This window comes from Taurulus bubalis (genome assembly GCF_910589615.1).
Source record: "Taurulus bubalis genome assembly, chromosome: 10".
Lineage (NCBI taxonomy): Eukaryota > Metazoa > Chordata > Actinopteri > Perciformes > Cottidae > Taurulus > Taurulus bubalis.
The window spans coordinates 15,703,970-15,724,579 of NC_136598.1; the positions used below are offsets into that span (position 1 = coordinate 15,703,970).

A 20,610-nucleotide genomic window follows, 5' to 3' on the forward strand; every position below is an offset into this window, starting at 1 on the left:
AGACAACCTTTTGATGGTGGTCAAAACATGTGCCCTTGTCACAGTGTAGCTTTTCATTTAAGCAGTTAAAATGGCTCTCAGTGGCTTCACGTCATTGTGACAAAAGTAGACCGGAGACTGTATTTCGGGCATCTTCAACGTTACGTAGCACTGGAACTAGTGTAGTTTTCTTCCTCATTTTGGTCCCAAGACAACGGGGATAAACTTTGTAGTTGGACAGTAAGATGTAGCTCTGAGACCATGTTTATCTAAAAGGACACTCGTGGCCTTTTCCACTTAGCAACTTTGGTTACAACATTGTTTTTACTGGGAAAACTACAGCATGAGTGGGCAAGAGGAAAACAAAAGATATATTGGCGCTGCATTGCATCACAAGACAATGTATACCAAAGAAAGCAAACCTCAAGTAGGAATTCCTGTGGGACATGACGAAGCTTGAGCCGTACATTTCTGTCACCATAAAACAGAGAGTCAATTTATAGCATGACAGAAGTCTGGCGTGTCTAAAAGCACATCTCAGAAGCCTGTCAGACGTTGTTCATCTTTTGCTGGGTTTAGGCAACTTTTCAACTGATTTACAACCGGCTCTTGTTGGCGTTGGAGTTGCAAAACATTAATGTTCTCTAAATACCTTTCTGTTCTTCAGACTTAGTGGAGACAAACGTTTCCTTCCTCTGAATGAGCACTCTGGATATGGCACCGCAGCGTCTCCTTCATACTGCTGTCCGGTTTCCCTGGGAGTCGTGCCAGAAGGGTTGCCCCCTTCTCTGCAGGATTAGCATTATAGGGGGAGATGTTGGATGCTTGTGCATCTTCATGTTTCACCAATGTGCTCAAGTTCGATCGCAATGCAATAACAGATGTTGATATTTTAGAATGTGCATGACAGAAATTCAAGGTATCATATATTTTTTGTTCCATTCAATTTTTTTTTTAAAAGCGATTTAACTAAATGAGTTTAGAAAGTGATTTGGGAGCCATGTTTTTCTTTCTGATCAACTGTCTGGTCCATCGAGAGCCAGACTAGAGCCAGATCTGGCTGCTGATTTAGGAGTCTTGCGCTCGCTGGTGTCTGGCTATTAATAGAGCCAGCCTGAGAATTCAGACTAAGGTCAGCAATCAGATTCCTGCTCCCAACTTGTGGAAGGGAACAAGAAAGTCCCTCCCTGAAATTATGCATTTTTCACATTTCTATTCATGTAAACTTCCACTCATGCAGAAGCTCTTTGAGGTAGAAGTACACACTGTGCCAACCAGTGTGTCCTGCTGCCTACATTAGCTCACTGCTTTAAGCTTTTATATGATTCACACAGTGGAGAGTACTCCACCCACGGCATCGTGTCCTCAGCGTCCCAACTACATTATGTATTTTTAATTCATGAGGTGAAATATATTTGCAATTGAATTGTTCTTCAATCTCTCCTCTTTTTATTAGATGCAACAAGTTGTTTGGTTGTTCTTTTAGTTTTAATTTCTATTACATTATGTGCAGTAATTCAATTTTCCACACTGTGTAAAAATATCTCTTATACCTTTACCGAATATGTCTGGCAAATGTCCATTTCTTTCATTACACCATCATAGCCTTATAATTTCATTGGCCACATGTGACATTAGTGGTTAGATGGCATTTAATGTATTTCTCCTCTAAAATAGCTGTGGTTTTCTTTACATTACAGAAGTCGCTGACTGGATTATTGTTATTAGCACAGCACAGCTGCTGGCTAGACAATGTCAGCTTTGTCAGCAATCTGTCCACTCGCACAGAATGGATAATAGACACACAGTTGTCAGTGAACATAAACACTCAGTCACACACATCTGGAGTTTACAGCTTAACTCAGAGCCGCACAAGCTCCACTGTCACACACTAATTTAAACAAACATTTAACACAGGGCGCTTATTTTTCAGTCACAGATGGCCTGCATGAACCCAGTATATAGTCCCTGCCAGATTAATGTCTGTACATCATGACCCACCCAGATTACCACCCTCTCAAAATACACATACGCGGGGTTAAATAGCACATGAGTGTCAGTTTAACTCCATCTTTGACATCTTTATCTGTGTGTTTGTTTCCCATAGGATAGTTTAGTGTGTGACCTTGTATTTACAATGCAATCTGGTCCTATCATTCTTAAATGTGTGCTTTGGTCACTTTGTGTAAAAAGGAGAAGAAAAAAATCTATATTTTGGGTTTGGAGATTATACATTGAAAATCTGGTGGAATGACTTTTTGATTGCCACATGGAGAGCTTCTGCAACAGAAGCAGTTGTGGAAGCATTTCTCCATGTTCCCTTACTCTATTTGTATGCTTTTTATAGCCATTTCTACCTTGAATGAAATGCAGGAATGTAAATTTCATAGACAAGCTGATCCTTTTTGTCCTTTTGGGGTCATGCCTGCAAAGACTAGAGCGAACATAGCCAAAGGGAAAACCCAACAACCCTTGTGGATAGTTATGAGATGTCATTTGTTTCTGGGTCTCTGATATCAGTCTCTTCATTGCTCAAAGCTTTTTTTCTCTCCTCTTGCTATCTTCCTGTCACTGTGGTTAATTCTTCTGAACTTGCCCTTCACCCACATCCTTCTCTCCATATCACTGTCATGTTGTGCCATGGTGGCTCCGTCCCTGCTGTTCCCAGCAGCCATGAAGACCCCAAGGCAGTTAAGCAGTGGAGTTCATCACTCCATTCAGCTCGACTCACATAGTGTTTCTGACTGCAGCTGACTGAGTTGAAAATATCTCTCCTGGAGGAGTTCTGTGCCACTGAACATTGTCTCTCTGCCAGTTAAAAAGTTATTTATCGCCCAGGTTAAATTAACTTTATCTCCCTACTCTGCAGCCCTGCCAGGTTTGTGTGTTTGCATTGTCTGCTAAATAAAGTCATTCAATGTTTAAAAGAAAAGTTGTTTCTCTTACTAAAGGAATCAGATAAAATTGCACACAGAAGTGAATCATACTAGATTCAACGCTGCATTAAAAGAAAATCTGAATACACTTTTTTTCTCTACGATTATAAGAATAAATATATAACAGTTAATAGTCTGAACCATATGTGTATACTCCACGTATCCATCCTTTTGTGAGGTTTTTCCCTACATTTTCCCACCCTAAATCCTGGATCTGTCCTCTCTGATGGTGCAATGACCCAGTTTCAGAATGAGGACGTCTCTGACATTGTTCTCTGCTTTTGATAGTTTGTTCCACAGAAACAAGGCCATGATAGTTATTGATTTACCGTCAGCCTTCAAGGAGCTCATAATACCAGCAGAGCTACTGTCTGGCATTTATTGCTCAAGCGTTTTCACATCTGCAAAAATCCCAATATAAATCTCTCAGTATAACTGTACCTGTGGCGTAAATCACGCTGTGTGAAACCATGCGGGATGCCGGGTGTCTCGCTGACTCTGTGCCGCTTCCTTTTGACACTCTTTAGACACCTCTTTTACTTGAGGTGTGAGTTCTGGTGATGCACAACATGTGCTATTCATAATTCCATGCTCTTTGATTGGGATTGAAGAATCGTGCAGCACTCTCCAGAAATCTGCACACTACTTTTCTCACAACTTTGTGTCAACTTGTACTGCTTTTTCTTTGGTTCAAACATAATTGAACAGTAAAGCTCAGTGAAAATAGTGGATGAATATTTAAGCACAACGGAGGCTACAAAAGTGGATGTAATCAGCAAAAGAAAAAAGGCTCCGGCCCACTCATCACTGTTTTTTTACTTTTTACAAATCCGGTGACAAGTTTGACCTTAAAGGGACAGAAGTGCTAACTTTGACGCTAAAACACTACTAGCTAGCTACAGCACTGTTCATGTGTGCAGCAGCAGGCTATACACAGCCTAAATAAATATGATCATGCCCCACTGAATGTACCCAAACACTCTAGCCAGGGCAACAGTTACCTCAACAAACTAGAGGCGACAGCCCTCTCTGCAGCTTTCAATGCGTATAGCGGGGAAGCTCGTTGCAAAAGTTGGCTGTAGTGATCCCATCGCAGTAAACGAGGGTGTATTATTGAATTAAGCAATACAAATGTGTTCTGTGTTTCTGAGATGAATTACTTGATCAAATAGTCAATCACTGGTCTCGAGCATGTGAACAGACTTATTGTAACATACTCTTAAATTGTTTGTTTGTTCATCATATTCTATTGTCCATTTTCATATTTTTTAATCATGTATTTTACTATTACACTGTGTTTATTGTCATGCACAAATCACCAAGACCTATTCCTTGAGCATGCAAACATTCTTGACAATAAACCGTTTCTATTTCTGAACATCTGCCGTACAATGTTTTACATCTGGAGTCAAATGGAGCCAATGCATTGTTTTCTGTGGTGGACTTCTAAAACACAAGTCATAAGTTTAAAATCCGGTTTATCATACAAGTAAATTAAGTATTCGTATGAAACAAAGTATGTTTTTTGAGTTGTGACCCCAAACACAACATCAGGATTAAATGAAGATGATAATGCTGTTTGATACTTTAATATTAGGACTGTTAGAGTTTGATGACACTGCAGCTCCCACCTGTTTTCTCCCTGAGATCTGTCAGTTAGCTTAAACCACACATAGCTTTTCCTTCCTCCTTCTGACTGACCCTCATACTCCAGCAATCCTCTCCCTTTTCCTCCAGTCCTGCTGCTCCTTTTGCAGCAGAGCACCAGCCAGTGAAGCCCGGGACACAGCTTGCGTCCGTGTGCAGCATTACGTTATTAATGTCTGCCTGTAAGACTGTGTAGCTGCGCTGGAGCTGGTTTGTCCGTACAGACCAGGAGCAGCTCGCAGGCGGTCGCTGTCATCCACTGGGTCGTGTGTGTGTGTTTGACTTGGCCATCTGCAGAATGGTAAGTACAGCGTGTCATCTGCATTGTGATGAGAGGAGAGATAAGCTCAGCTACAAGCTACCGGGCTTTAATGTGAAGCAGGCACACACAACCGGTCATGTTTTCATCAATCTGCCTTCAGTTGTCACAGTCTGATGCTCTGACCAGTTGTTTATCTGTGTTTTTCACAGCACAGTGTCCTCCGAGCCAGTCAGGAGTCTTTATAAGGACCTTAGTGTGTGCGAATGACTGTGAGTGTGGACTCATGCTGACTACTCGACCTGCATGTCTCGAGAGTGACATGTTCTTGTTGGCAGTGTTTTTGAGGTGACAGAGATGTACAGTAGTGTTTGAGCTGGGGCTTTTTCATCTGTACAGGACTGCTCCTGGCATGCAGATGTTCCCGGAGGTTAATTCCAGCTGTACAGTAGCAGCTGGCAGAGGACTGTGCATCCTATATGAAGGGGTTGCATGCTAGTTGCATATTAGGGTGCACAGTGTGTGTTTGAGCTACTAAAGTCACTGGCATGCCAGTTAGTTGGCAAGGCATCTCGTGTGTGTGTGGGTACTTGTGTTGAGGTTTCAAGGCCTTTTTTTTCTTCTTTTTTGTGTGGCTCTTGGTGTGTTTGGGCATCAAGATTAGAGAACAGATTACATCCGGGAGGAGGAGAGCAGATGGAAAGAGAAAGAGGAAGGGGACAATTATGTGTAGTTCACGTTGGTCGGGTGCTGCCCCAGAAGTCACCAACGCCATCTGTTTCGGGTACAAGTCACGGGTTGATGAATACCTCTAAATCCTAAATCAGATTCGGCAGACATCATTTACTTTTACTATTATTTTTGATTTGTCGGTTAAGAGTCATCTAAATGTTAACTTTACAAACCCACTCGCAGACTACTGAAAGAGATTGTTGAGGCCACATGGATGCAAGTCAGCTCCAGCTGGCTCATTTACAGGTGAAGCCCAGATGTGACAGCCATGTTCCTCCAGTTCCTCCTGCTTTTTAGCCTGAGTATGTGTGGACATTTTCTGAACTGCTAACCTGCTTATTATGCTAACAGCTTCATAATCCTGAGTACACAAGGATTCCTCATGAGGGGTCTGGAGTGTCAATCACTTTTGCTTAACAATATTTGAAATATGAGATGAACCGCTCAATCACCAGGAGGGATGGCTCAATAACCAGGCAGTTTTGCCCTTGACAAATATTGGATCCAGGTGAAACATCAGGATTTTGTCTATTTGGGGAAGAAATGTTGAGCTATTGTATATTTATTTCCCCAAACTTTTCACGGACAATAAGATGTCTATGTGGTATATTTCTAAAATGGGGGGTTCTTTGTAAAGGAGTCTGTACAGAAGGTTATACCCTCACACTCAAGTCCTTTCTGCTGCTTTATAAGAATGTAACACTTTCAAATATCTGACTTCTCTCACTTGAAGTAACACTTTTGCTGTATAGTGTTGGTGATAACTGTTGTGTAATGGCTGTACCAAGAGAGTATATGTACACTGACCATCTGCCTAAAGGCCTGTCTGTGCTGTGTCTTGTGTGTCCATTCATGTGTTTATGTGTTACATTGTGCTCTTCGCTCAAATATACATTACCGTTCACCACAGCCTATTTGTACAGTGATATGTTGCCTCTTCTTTGGTTAGTATATCTCTGATATCAGCAACATAATTTGCAATAACGTAAAATCAGAAATCCTTCCTCCACTTATCTTTGATATCTTGTCCCAAGAGACAATCTGAGTTATTGCAGATTTGGTATTTTTTTTCCTGTGAAAGGACATTACGAAATTAAAGTGTAGTGTAATCCTTTCTGTGCTGACTAGTACATTTTACCATCGTCAGCCCAGCGGAGTGAATCCTGCACCCTCAATATCAGAATGCTCTATATAGACCATTTACCAGTACAAATGTTTTATTAAACCTACAGATTACATGACTACTGGCTTGTGATCCTTACATGTTGTAGATCCACAGCATCAATAGGAGATGGGAAAACAGGTGGACTTACATTAGAACTCTACATACACGAAACCTCTTCCATGCGACAGCTCTTAAATGATAAATTTACACTGATGGCAGCGACCTACCATGGAAGACTTTGACATGTTGACAGCAGAAGCCGACAATCAATTCACCAGTCCTGCGTTTAGTGGATGAACTGCTCTTCTCTCTGAGGCACAGCCACCTCACCTAAAAATCAGATAGTTGAAGGTGAAGAGGTGTATATTAGTTTTATGGATGCTAGGAAACAGTTTTAAAGTGCACACACATGCACTGGTTAGGGTTGCACATGCAATACTCATTGTCCAGGGCTCAACAAAAGCACGTTTGTATTTGACACCAATCTCAGATTTGACAAAATAGGCCTGATCGTGTTAATGTTGCAGTAAAGATGCAAGTTGTTAAACTTCACATATTATCTTCCAGGCATGTGTTTTGCCTTCAGTGCAAATTAGCACTGTAGTCAAACTTGATTTGCATAAAGCACATGATGTAATGAACAGTCAACCCCCAACATTGTCTGTCCTGGGGACAGCGGGTCCCAGGCTGTGCGGTTCCTTAATATATTGTTGCAAAAGTAATGAATCTGAGAAGAGTTGCACTACTTTCAGTTTGTTTCCACTTGATTGGCACATTTGGCAAGACAGGAAATCCAGTCCAGACACTGAGGTAATTCCTCTTATTGAATCTGTTCCAGACACAATGCCAACACTGTTTCAGCAGATCTGAGGCTCTTACTTCTGACTTCCCCCTCTTCAGTAGCATCGAGATAAGCCCTGGCAGGAGCCAACAAATCACACAAGGTGGTTTTGTGTTCATGTGATGTAGAAGTTACACCGGCTAGAATGCAGTGTTGCAGAAGCGAGTCCACACAACAACCCAGTGACTTCCTTTCACCGGGGCAAGCAGAGTTCACCGTTGGTCGTCGCCTTTTTGCCTCACAGGTGTTGGGTTTTTTCTGCTCTCTTTTGGTGCAACGGACCAGTCTTAACTAAATATTAATAGCCCCTTTCTGCGTTCTCTTCGTGATGCATCTCTTTGGAAGTCAGTGGAAACCATAAACGTAATAATTCCTGGTTCTCATTTTGAATAATGGCTGAGAATAAACAGTTCAACTCATTAAAATACCCAAGGCTCTGCCAGAGATGGTGATATAAAAGAGCTCTGGGGAAAGCGGGCCCTTTGTAGTGGCTTCTGTAGAGTAATTCCAGCGTCTTGTGTGTGCTTATCTGATTTCGATAAGATCTAAATCTGCTTGATATTTAGAACAATTCTTTCTTAATTCAGCCAGGTCACATTATACCATCCATGCTTCTTGCTAATGATGCAGTTCAGACTTCTCAAACTGTTGGAAAAGATTACAAACAGAACAGTGCACACACCCCAAAACTGAGAACACCGTTATTATGGCCATAATTGCCTTATTTCCAGATTTTTTTCCCCCTCGGATTGTTTGGTTTGTAGAGCTCTGTCAATATGAATGAGTAAAATAGAAAATAATGTAGCTAAAATGATTATAAGACAGATTTGGGGACAGCTGAAAATCACACACTCTGCAGGCAGAACTGGTTCATGTTGGGTCAGTGGACGTACAGACACAGGTGACTGCGCCTGGCATGACACAGACACAGACATCTGGCATCCCATGAACATACTGGAGATACAAGCTATGTCCCTCCTAAACCTGTACACCTTTAAATGGCTGTGGATTGTGATATGCTGTGTGATTTAAAAAATAATCAAAGTGAACAAAGGAATTCCTCGCTTTTAATCTGGAAAAGCCCCGTCCCTTTCTTTAAGTCGTACAGCAGAAAACACCCCCCTCTCCAGAGCCACATGAGCCTTTGTTGTACCATGCCACCTTTTTCAGTGGGGAAAAAACAAAGTGCGAAAATGCTTTAGCCGCCTTCCAACAGGAATCTCTCTCTGTCAGATAAAGAGCCTTAATTGAATGGAGGAGGAAGTGTAGGAAGTATGAGTTCAGCAGTTCTGGCGTTCCTCGCTATTGTTGAACAATATTTATGTTCCTGGTGTATATCTGCTTCACAGGGCGTCAGCACCCACTGACTGTTGAAATGTTGAGACATTTCATCCAGTTTCTCAGACGGTTCAGAAGAAAATATATAACCAATTCAAAGTTTCTGCATATGTTCTGCATTTTTCCTGTTGACCTCAAACTACACAGGTTTTCATTCTTTCCTGGATTTTCCTCTCAAAGTCACAAAACAACGTGTTGTAGACCAAGTCACAGGACTGCGTGTGCTTGGGGTGAAAGTGTATATCAACTTTTAGTGGAAACGATATTGTGACTATATGATCATCATTTTAAGCATATAATTATAAGATTTTCTGATGTAATGCTTCACTATACACAGTTGATTGCATTATGAGGTTTCTCCATTTGTTTTTATATTGTAATATAACTTAATTTTCATTTCCCAACCCTATTTTGTTTTATACTTGTCCATGTATGTGAGCATCTCAATATTTACAGATTGATGTTAATGTTGTGAATACTAGATATGTTTTGCTGTAAACATTTTGACATGTCACATTAGGAGAAGCACGGGTGTAAATAATAACATTAACGAAAGCAGGAATGCATTTCGGTGCTTCAGTTTAGGGTACTGGTATTCTCCATGCTGAAGCACTGTCGTGGCGTACTGGGACTCTAGAACAAATCGTCAATGTCAGAAGTAACACCTGTGCTTCTCCGCTACTAAAAGTCAAAAAGGCCAATGACACGTGTAATAAATGCCCTCCTTGACACACCTTTTCAGCACAGCCACTTCTACAGCTGTTTGTCTATTGTCCAGCTGTTTTGTCTAGTCATGAGCAGCAGGTGGCACTGCCCTCTCTCCGCTGTGTGCTCCCATGGGGCACAGCTGCATCCTCTACAATAAGTAAATGACATGTTGTGCTCCGTACACATATAACGCAGACAGTCCTGCTTTGTAGAGATGCAATCAGTAGCTCAGACTTCTCTCTGGTTTGTCGACTCAGCTCTTTTTTGAATACCAGCGTTTGTTGGCTGCAGATGTTAGTTTGTGTGCAGAGGATTATATCAAGGAACTCATTCCAGTCCTGCTGGACCAGAGCCAGATGACCTCCCAATGTAAACAGGGACAAAGAGACATTTTAATTACCGCCGGCCATGTGACCCTCACAGCATCGTGGACGGCCCTTTACTGTCACGTCTGGTGTGTCTGACCCTTATGTGCGTGTGTGCAGGCCAACATACAGGATAAGTTGATGCATGTACATGAATGTGTGTGTGTGCAGCCTGAGATTGTGTATCTAAAGCCATCCATCCCTTGAGCACTGTCAGCCCTTTCAGATGCTCCATGATAATCACCCTCACAATGTGAGGGCCAGCCAGAGAGGATTAACGCAGACCTGAAGTCGTCTCCCCACAGTCTTTCCTTACAGGAAGTAACGTCTCGCGTCTGTAGCACTAAATGCCGCCCCCTCTCATCCAGGCCAATTCTGTACGTGACACATTAAGAGGGGTTTGCCTACTGTGTGGTTCGTTAGACTGGCATGTCTGTTGACCTGATACTATTTGTGTTACTCTCTGTCTACTACTTATGGTAGTTATTACTGTTGTGTAAGTTGGCACACTTTGCAGTGTGAGCTATTAAGATTGGGATCATGTTACATTTAGTTCGTCCTCCCATAGGCAGAAAATGAATTCTCGGCTGAATTGTGCCTCTGTTTTTCTTTTCCGCTCTCTCTCTTTCTCTCTCTTTCTCATGTCAAACTGAAATACAGGACATTATATCCCAGACACAAGCTGCTGCACTTTTCAAACCAGATCTCTGTCTTTGTGGTTTATACAGTGTCGGGCTGTGGTAAGTCACAGTTTCTTAAATATCTCTTTTTTACAAGCCATACAGTATAGATATGAGACTCCTTCAGATCATTCACTTCTCTACAATATCCAAAGCAATAACTTCATGAAAAAATCCAGATTCCTTAAGAATGTGTGAGTACTATAAGACTTGCAAAGCTCAGAGATCCATCGAGATTAATGGAAAAGCTGTGTGTGCGTGTGCGTGCGATACAAAGATTAATTGTAGGATGTAGGCCACAAGTCACCTCTCCTTTCCACCATGAATGAGCAAACACACACACACACACACACACACACACACACACACACAGATTCCTCTTGTACCACTCTGGCCCTGGCATTGCCAGCTGGAAGGTCTGGGTTGGATGTGACAGCCATTGTAAGAAGTCATGTGCATACTGCTGTTGTTTTCCTATGATGCTCAGAGCCCATATACTGTATTTTTTATTTGATTGATTGATTCATGTTTCCAAAACTTGCATTGCTTTAGTAGTAGTTAATTTCTCTATTGCTTGAGGCATATCTACACTCTTCATTCATGCACATTTGTAGCAGTGATTATGATTTGTTTGTTGTGTGTGCGCAATGATTGGTGTGTTGTGATCCCACATGTGTGGCTCCAAGATGGAGGGTACGACAGGCTTGTAACAAGGTGACAAGGCTGATGTTGTAGAGCTCCCTACAGAGTCCTAAAGTCAGGACGCCTCTGCAGACACGATCTGCCCGTCACTTCAGCTGCAGCTCATCTGCATATCAGCTGCAGATTGGTCAAAACACAGGGTGGAGCTATTGGAATCCTCCAGACAGAGTGGCAGTGATCGAAGGTGTACCTGTTTTAAAAAAAAAAAGACGTTTCCAGTTCGAGGAGGGGGGGGGGGGGTAGGAAAAGAAACTGGATGCCATCTGATTGGTGAGGCATGGCAAATAGGTGTGCTTATGTAACGTGGGGTGCCCTGAAACTAAAGAAGTGACACTCAGTCTGAGGAGCTTTTCAAAGACCTTTTTTTCGACTGGTTTCTGTCTTTTCTCTGGCTGTCTGGTGAAACTAAAGGAATACTGGTTCTGAGCGGATAATATGGCAGCAATGACAGAAACAAACTGTGATACAAAGGTATGTGCTTGCTGCTTTTCTTCTAGCTGACCCTGCAATTAAGTATATCTCTTTGTGGACTACTCTGTCCAACATGGTCATCTGTGGCCGCAGGTTTCCCCTCCATTGCACATATATACTACACATGTGTCAGAGTATAGATTATCCACATACGAGCTGGACAGTTCACATGCATGTGACATGGCTTTGTGCTCTAATATGAACATATAAATAATGCTGATTTGCGACTGAGAGGTTTTTGTGTTCCACATGACTGCAGAAACACAGTGTTGAGCTTTTCCCCTGCTGTCCACCTCCTAAGATGTTAAAGCCCATATTGATCAGATGTGACGGCTTAATGCATTGGAGTGAGTCCATCAGAGTGTCTCTGATGGAGGAAGACACTGACAGGAATTCATTTAGGGCAGAGATGCAGGCACCATTAGTGTATTAACATCTTTTGTTTTATCTTCCTCTTACTTGGAGTTTAAACACTGATAAAGCACAGAGTAACTGGAAGTCTTAATTGTGTTTTCTGTTGCTCTGAATATGTGGAGTTTTGGTCACGTGGAAATGTCATCAGCTCTATCTATAGCTGTGGGAGTGTGAGTTGAAGGGGGACTATTTTTCTCTCTCTCACTCTGTCTCTTTCTGTCTCTTTCTCTTTCTCTCTCCCTCTGCACTGAGCCAGCTTCACACAGAGTCCTGCTATAACTATCCAAACAACCCCAGCATTCACACAAGGCGCACATGGCTCACTTCACCACCTGCTACTGGCCTCGCCACAAGAGGAAACCTCACTGGTATTACTATTCAGCCTTTGCATAACACAACATTCACGTTTTAAATTGGGATGAACACGGAGTGTTGTTTCTGGTGAATGCCTTTGAATATCCACATTTGGATTCATGTTTTTTTTTTTTTTTTTTAAAGCTGTCTAAAATTAAACAGGAGCTAAAGATAACAGTGCGTACAAATTGGTTATTGCAACCCCGCTCCATCTCCCACATTCGGCCAGCCTACAATTAAGTAAGCATTCCTGCCAGCAGGGGCGAAGCTTGCCATGCAAAAAAAATATTTAGCATTCATTGAATCATGGCATAGTAATTATTGCAGCTGGATTATGAATGGCTCTGTCAACTGCTTTTCCTCCCAAGATGAAATCTGCTTTCATCATAGAAGGTCTATAGAGTTTCTTTATGATTTCTGCAACTTCTGATTGCATTTCCCATGTCCTACAGGAAGCATTTCAAGTGGGCTTTCCCCCAAGAGCTGTGTTTCATGCAACAAGTGACCATCCGTCAGCACCGTGGAAGCCAAAACCACTGCCACGATCCAACACTAACAAAGCAGCGGAGTAAACCCCACAACTTGTTTTTGTTGAATTGGGTTTCATGTCCTTCAATTGTTTCTCAGGGACTGCATGGGCTTTAGTCCCATCATAGATTGTCCCACAAATCTCGGACATACTCAAGAGCCTACTTACAATGGTCTCCTTGATAAGCTTTGACTGAAAGGGCATTTGTTTCTGTAGTTGTGCAGCAACCTGCCATTTGCCCCTCAGATTGCTTATTAAATTTCATTAAAAGTATTGGATCCCTTGGTACTGTACTGTGTATGTAATAAACTGCTATGTGGTCAAATACCTGCTTTAGCTCCACTACTCAATTCATTTGACAAACAGGACATTCCAGGCCAACGTCTCCTCAAGAGCGCAGATCTTAGATTGAGCACAAGATTAAGAGTATTTTAAGAGGCATCACCTCATGTATTGCAGGCTTATTTGTATGAAAGTAGTCCTGAAGTGTTTTTTGTTGTTGTGATTTTAGCTTGTCTGAGGCATTTCCAGCCATGTGTCTCGCCCCAGGGCCTCAGCTTTATTATGCCACTGGACCTGAACCAGCCACTGTGGTTTCACCTGGTCTGAGGCTTATTTATCGCTTTTCTTCACTGATGAACTATGCATGGAATCACAGCTGATAAAGGTTGCTTATTAGTCATGATGGACCAACCATCAAGAGGAACTGAAATGTCAGTTTGGCTAGTTATGGGAATTGTAATTGGTTCAGGTCTCAGCTGGGACTCGTTCCAGTGGGAGACTCTGTGAGGCCACCTAATGAAAATGTGTGAAATTGATGTCAGAGCCCATCAGGTTTTATTCTAGATACAGAAGACTGTTTTCACATCATCTAATTAATATTGCAGAGATGCAATCTTACTCAAAGTTAAGCCTCAGTGTGTTGTTGTAAAAGAGGATCTGGGGGTATCTTGTTGGTTGGTTCTCTTATTTTTAATCGACAATCCATGACGTTTTATTTTAAAAGGACTGATGACTGCATTAGAGCTGGGTTGATGTTTGTATGGAGAGTCAATCGTGTGTTTCATAAGTATATTGATTTATCTGCTCCACACAGCTAGACTGGTTTTCTATTGGCTGTGATTTGGAAGTGGCCGTGCACAACACAGATGGATAGTTGGCAGAGAGTACGTTTGACTTTACATGATATAGTATTCTATATGTGACACTTAAGAGTATGACACTATGGGCAAACCTCCCTCATAAACACTCACTCCAAATCTGCTTTTCACAATACATATTGCCCCAATTTAAATATTAAATTAACTAAAATATTAGTCTTATCTTTCCTTCAAAGTGTCAATAATTATGTTATACCAATGGGCTTAAAGGATACATTACAGTGAAGTACTATGAATGTATGTATGTTTAACACACTGACTAAAACACAACACATTGAAATAGATACATCTCCATTGAAACACTATGCTATTGGGCTTAATGGGAGCAGGTGACTTAAAGAAAACATCAGTGACTGTATTGTTCGAAGACAGTATATTTTATTTTATGCACATTACATAAAAAAACAGCTATATGTTGATGAACCAATAGCATAACATGGAAAGTGTATTGATCATGCAGAGAAATACTTACTCATCTATATCCACCCCAGATCCCCGGATCTTTAAACCCGCCAGGTACATAAATAAAGATACACATGTGCTACAACCATGTGTTGTCTTTTTAACAGTATACTAATATAAACTGCATACAAAATGTGAACTATTAATGTTTATCAGGCTTTATGTCATTACAATGAATCATACTATGCAGCTACTGTATTCATTCAGCATGTGGTCAGTTTGTTAGCATGCTAAAACTCATATTTAGATTTTCAAAGAAGCAATACGTCCAATTGTTGTTGTCCAACACTAAGAACTTAAATTATAATAATAAATATGTACTTTCCAAAAACAGGAGTAGAAATATGTCAAATATGTATCTTCTGAGAAAACCGAAATCATCAGCTGGCACGTGACTCAACTTTGACAAGTCTAAACAAATTACAATTAAAAGTGCTAATTATGTAGCAAGCAGCTTCATTGGAAGAAAAACAACAAAGCAAAGAATGATCTGGTAGGTTTTCTTTATTATTTGACTTGGCCGTTTACCATTTGTGATTTAGTTTTTGTCTCATTTTTGGAGAGTCAACAAGTAATAGCACAAGTCTCTGCACAGTGAGACTTCCACCTGCATTGTGGTTGATCTGTGGAAAACTGGAGTTCGAGGAGTGACGCAAAAGAGCAATTCAGTGGGATTAATTTAAGCAAAGGATCGAGTGCTTCTGTGAGACGGGAGCAACTGGAATGGCTTAATGAAGTTCTGGACTAGTGGAAATGTTTGCATGTGGAAAAAGTGCACACAGTAAGAATCGGATCAAATCTCTCCTCTCTTCTAAGATTACTGAAGCGTAATAATTCTCCCATATTCATTTTCCTCAAGGAGGGAATGCTAATTCAAATGTCAAACCCTGAGCTTTTCCCACTTGGAAGCGTGCCGTCCTCGATACAACTCTCAATAACAAACACTTCTGTGATTGAGCTGTGATCATCTGCTTTCTTGTGAGATCCATTACATCTTCTTTCTTTCTTTCTCCTCCAGTTAACTGTCAGGATATCAACTCGAGAGCTCAAGAGAAGAGATGTGTTTTTGGCTTCCCGGGCAGACGTGTCTAAAAAAAGAAATATTCCTACAACAATGAAATTCCTTCCCTTCTTGATTGCCTTAAACCCTTTCAGCTGTAAGTGTGTATTTAGTAATTTATATATCAAGACTAATAACACCGTGGACCGATAACCTGGCTGGTTCAGTCGGAGAGGGAAATGTTGCACCGTGTTCCAGTTTTGACTTCAGAGTGCTCGGAGGAAAGTGAATCCACTACCTGCACACAGCAATGCCTCATGTCTTCGATTTAAAGAATGTGTAACCAGATATACGTGTGGCTCGGAGAAGAGAGCTCTGACCCGGCTCAAAAGGTAGGGTCGACACAGAAATAAATGCCAGTGAAGGGAAAATGGTTAAGCTTTGAAATTCAGTGAAAAGATAGACGCCCTCCTCGAGAAGGTTACATACACAAAATGTAGATTTGAAGTGTATAATGTGGCATAAAAAATTGAGAAACATTCAAGGACTGGCAAAGTATTTCCTCTGGTGATGCTGTTAAACATTAATGATGACTGTGCGAGCGGTTTTATCCCAGACATTTAGTCACCGTGGTGCTGTGCGTCTGCAGAGTAGATTGTCAGATTACATTTTGCAGCAACTTGCTGCTTAAATTTGCATATGAATGAGAAAATCTCCTCGACGCTTTATGTGGAATGTGAAGGCAAGTGCGTTGGTATTTAAATAGTTTCTAATTAATTTATTTATAAGCTTAATTAGGGAATTCATTAGCATAGCAGGTTATGTTTAATATATCATTTTTGATTATGATGGGGGTGTTAAGCAGCTCAAGGGGCTCGGCTCAGTTTGGTGGATACACAGGTTGTTTTCACCCCACAGGTCTGTTGTGACTCTTTATGAACCAATGTGTAGGTATGTTGCCAGTCACAGCTCATAGAATAGCATGAGTTGTCCATGTATAGTGTGTTGTGTCTGACAATGAGCTCCATACTGCTACAACTTGGAAGTAGATTCAGCATTATTGAGCCTGTTCTTGGTGTGAACGGTGATGCGTGGCTCGTCAATCCCGCTGATCAGTCCTCCGGGGCGCTGAGTGGGTCGATGGATGTGAAGGGCGCTGCGTCCTCTGGGGTGGAGGCGTATAAATGCTGGAGCCACCGGTCTCTGCTTCCTGCTGGAGTGGGCATGACGAGCGGTGCGTGCAGAGGCAAGAAGAAGAGGCTGTACGTGCTGTTAAAAGGTACCACAGGTGAGGCTCAGTGTAGACGGAGGGTGGGGGAGGTCTGTGAGGTTGTGATGCCACTTTTGTGAGCCACTTTTCTAAAGATGAAGGCTTTTGTGTTTTAATGTTGTTTCTGTTTACACAGCAGTTGTGATTTTTTTTTTGTGAGTTTCTCTCAACCGGTTTGTTTTTTTAACACCAAAATCAAACAAAAAGAAGGAGATTTTATCATAATATTGTTCGGTGTTCTGCTCCAAAGTTGTCAAAGCTTTGCAATCGACCATCGCTTTTATTTGGGTCACAGGATCCACCACGTTGGACATTGATCTTTGATTGTAGCTCAGGAAACCAGGTCACTGATTTCCAAACTGTGAAACTATCAATTTCTCCTCTGCCCTAAAGCTCTAAATCCCAGCTTAATTAAATATGTAGGCCAAGGATAGAGGGCATAAACCGTGTAGGGGTGATATAAACAATTTAGAGAAATTCTAAGTGACTTTTTTTTAGGGTTAAAAATTAATAATCTGTCAAAAATGTTGCTTCATACTTAAAATACTTCCTAGTGGGGATATTAATGTGTATGCGAATACAACAAATCGTGATCATTGACTTCGGAGCGGCTCGAGACGTGACTGAAATCCTTGGGCAGAAATGTGACTGCATGTTTTACTTAGATGTTCATCAAACTTTCAAAGACTCCCTACATTATGTAACTGCAGCTGGCACAGATGATGGTATCTGCTGGCACTGGCTGAACTGGACTGATGCATTGTTGATGGAGGAACTAATAACATTAAGCAGAGCTGTAATGGCAGAAGGCCAGAAGGGGCCAACGTTATATTAGAAGACTATGGAAACAACTTGTGTCCAAATGCCATTAATCGTCGCTCAATCATCTCTCTGCAATCGCACCGTTTCCTGTGGTAAATGGTATGTTGTTGTTTTTGTACGACGTAACTTTTGCGTTATTTAATTTTTTTTTCCGTCTTGTGTTTCCCGTCTTTCCTGAACATTCACTCCTTTTGTCACATTGCTCCCGACTCTTGAACCTCACGCACCTTATCCCCTCGTGACGGACTCGCTGCTCCCTCCTCCCCTCACATGGCCTCCCCGTCCTTCGCTCTGATAAACCTCTCCACATGTGTGCTCCCTTCTGGTTGGAGATTGCAGAGTGCACTGTAGCCCCAGTTGCAATGGAGGAAAGTGACCATGAGGCTCAGTCTTCAACAGACGAGCAGGACTCCTGCCCTGCCTCCCCTAATCACAGCAGGGACCATGATGCTGAACAGGTACCAGTGGCACTCCCCAAAACACCTGAACTCCTAAATGAATCCCCCCTCTACTGGCAGACTTGATGTGGTCCACTTAACCTGTTGCGCCTTGGCAAACGCAATATATAGTTATTCTTCATGCGGACTAGTACCGTATATGTTTAAGTTGTATCTTCATGTGTCCTGCCCCATACTTCTACCCCTCAGCTAATACATAGGGCATAAAGATAACATGAGTGCAGAGTCACAGTATGGGCCCACTGCTGCATTTATGTTGCCTCATTGCTTTCTGAGGACCACTGCATAATTTATCTTTGCACTCGACTAGCAGGGAGACTTTAGTTTGTGGTAACTGGAGTCCAGAGTATGCATCATCATCCTACACTTCAGCTGTGTATCCTCTTCCAGGAAAAGCCACAGTTAATTTGTTTATTTTAGTTATGTGATAGGTTAGTGTGTCTATTACCCCTGGAATAATGACATACCTTATGTACCCTAACGCCTGTCCTCTAATAACAAACATAAAGAAGGCCTTTTGGCCTCACATTAGCGATGCAACATTTATGAAAGTGGTCAGGAGATTTATAATCCATGACTTGGGAAAAACTCACTCTATGCTTCCAGGAAAGTACAATGAAATGCATGTCCAAGTATCACAGCTTATTCAATATTAGTTTTGAATGTAATGAAATAACACACAAATACACCGAGATAGATGTCTGATGATAAACAGAAATAACCAGCTGTACCTTACATGTTCCCTATGTTGAATTATTTTACGTCATCATAAAACTTTGCGAGGGTTTCTAAATGTGTTGATTTTCCACCCTGTGGATCTGGATCCCTTCCCCTCCACAATGAAACCTGACCTTTTCCACGTCTTGTCTTTGCCTCCGCCCTCTGTTTTTTTATTTCCACCCGGTTCCTCCGCTCCGCCTCAACCGTGGTGTGTGTCTCTCTAGCATTCATACCATTCAGACGACTCAGAGGTGGAGAACATTATGCAAGACCCTCACCACCAAGGAGGGCACGGCCACCATGACCACAAACACCACCACCATCACGGCCGCGAGCCTCACGACGCAGACGGGGAAGCTGAGGGCGAAGACCGCCCTCACACCCCGTCGTATTTGCGGCCCCCTGTGGCGGGCAGGGCGCAGTCGGGTTCATGTTCAGAGCCCAGTTTACCGCAGAGCAGAAGTGTGGAGTTTGACTTGTCGTCAGTCCCCAGCAGTCCCACCAGGCCCAAGAGTCCCTGGGGTCGATTTGACCCATACAACAATAATGAGGTAACACAAAGATAAGAAACCCAGAGAGGATAAACCAGATCCGTGTGGTTCAGTTCTGCTGTGAAGGCGATGTTGTTTGTGTGCTATGAATTGAACAATTGAGGCTGATGATGAAGGGTCAGAGGATGTGACTGAGCTATAATATGTAGCTTTATGTGGGATTAAAAAGGTAGATTTGTGCGTATCTTCCTCTTATGATTGGGGCTTTGAGATGGTAGTGATGCTTTTTCATTTGTTGTTCATTTAAGGGTCAAACTTTTGTGGGATTATTAGCTGTAATTGGCTCAAGCAAACGTTTGGAGTGGTTGATAACAGAGCTTTATCATTCTAGTCGTGTGTTCAGGGTAATGTGTGCTTCCCTGATGTATTATTTCATCTTTCTGTGTATTTTTCAGGACCAGGACAAGGAATACGTGGGTTTTGCAACGCTGCCAAACCAGGTTCACCGCAAGTCAGTGAAGAAGGGATTTGACTTCACGCTCATGGTGGCAGGTAAATCCTCGTTTGCACATTAGCAGACATTTGATCTTAAGCCCACCTTTTTCTTTGAAGAGACTGAAAATCACAAAGTCTTAAGCCTTGTTCTTTACTTCTTTGTTGTTCTTTGTTTGAAGGGGAGTCTGGCCTGGGAAAGTCCACCCTGGTCAACAGTCTCTTTCTCACAGATCTTTACAAGGATAGGAAGCTGCTCAATGCTGAAGGTGAGGGAGCCAGAGCTTTTGACGCACTTTTGCCTTTTTTGTTTTATTAAATATTTGCCCTACAATGCGTCGTGGCTGATATTAAGAACAGCGGTCTGTGTGTGTCCTTTCCCCAGAGCGGATCACACAAACAGTAGAAATCACCAAACACACAGTGGATATAGAAGAGAAAGGTGTCAAACTGAAGCTCACCATCGTGGACACCCCTGGCTTTGGGGATGCTGTAAACAACACTGAATGGTACGAGTCAAACATCTTTAATGAATAATCAGAAAGGAACAAAAAATGACCTAGATGACAATATTCCCAGAGCAAAGCCAAATAACCTAAATGTAGCTCTGCTGTG

General features: G+C 42.0%; 1 protein-coding gene across 1 annotated transcript in view; it reads left to right on the forward strand.

Moving 5' to 3' along the window:
- The window catches only part of LOC306742437 (septin-5-like), a 39,140-nt gene that overhangs the window by 12,237 nt on the left and 6,293 nt on the right, over positions 1 to 20,610 (forward strand). The window contains exons 2-6 of the mRNA XM_079224823.1: positions 18,174 to 18,298; positions 19,237 to 19,563; positions 19,959 to 20,055; positions 20,178 to 20,264; positions 20,381 to 20,504. Coding sequence (XP_079080949.1) covers positions 18,174 to 18,298; positions 19,237 to 19,563; positions 19,959 to 20,055; positions 20,178 to 20,264; positions 20,381 to 20,504 — 760 coding nt within the window. The remainder of the gene's footprint in view (positions 1 to 18,173; positions 18,299 to 19,236; positions 19,564 to 19,958; positions 20,056 to 20,177; positions 20,265 to 20,380; positions 20,505 to 20,610) is intronic.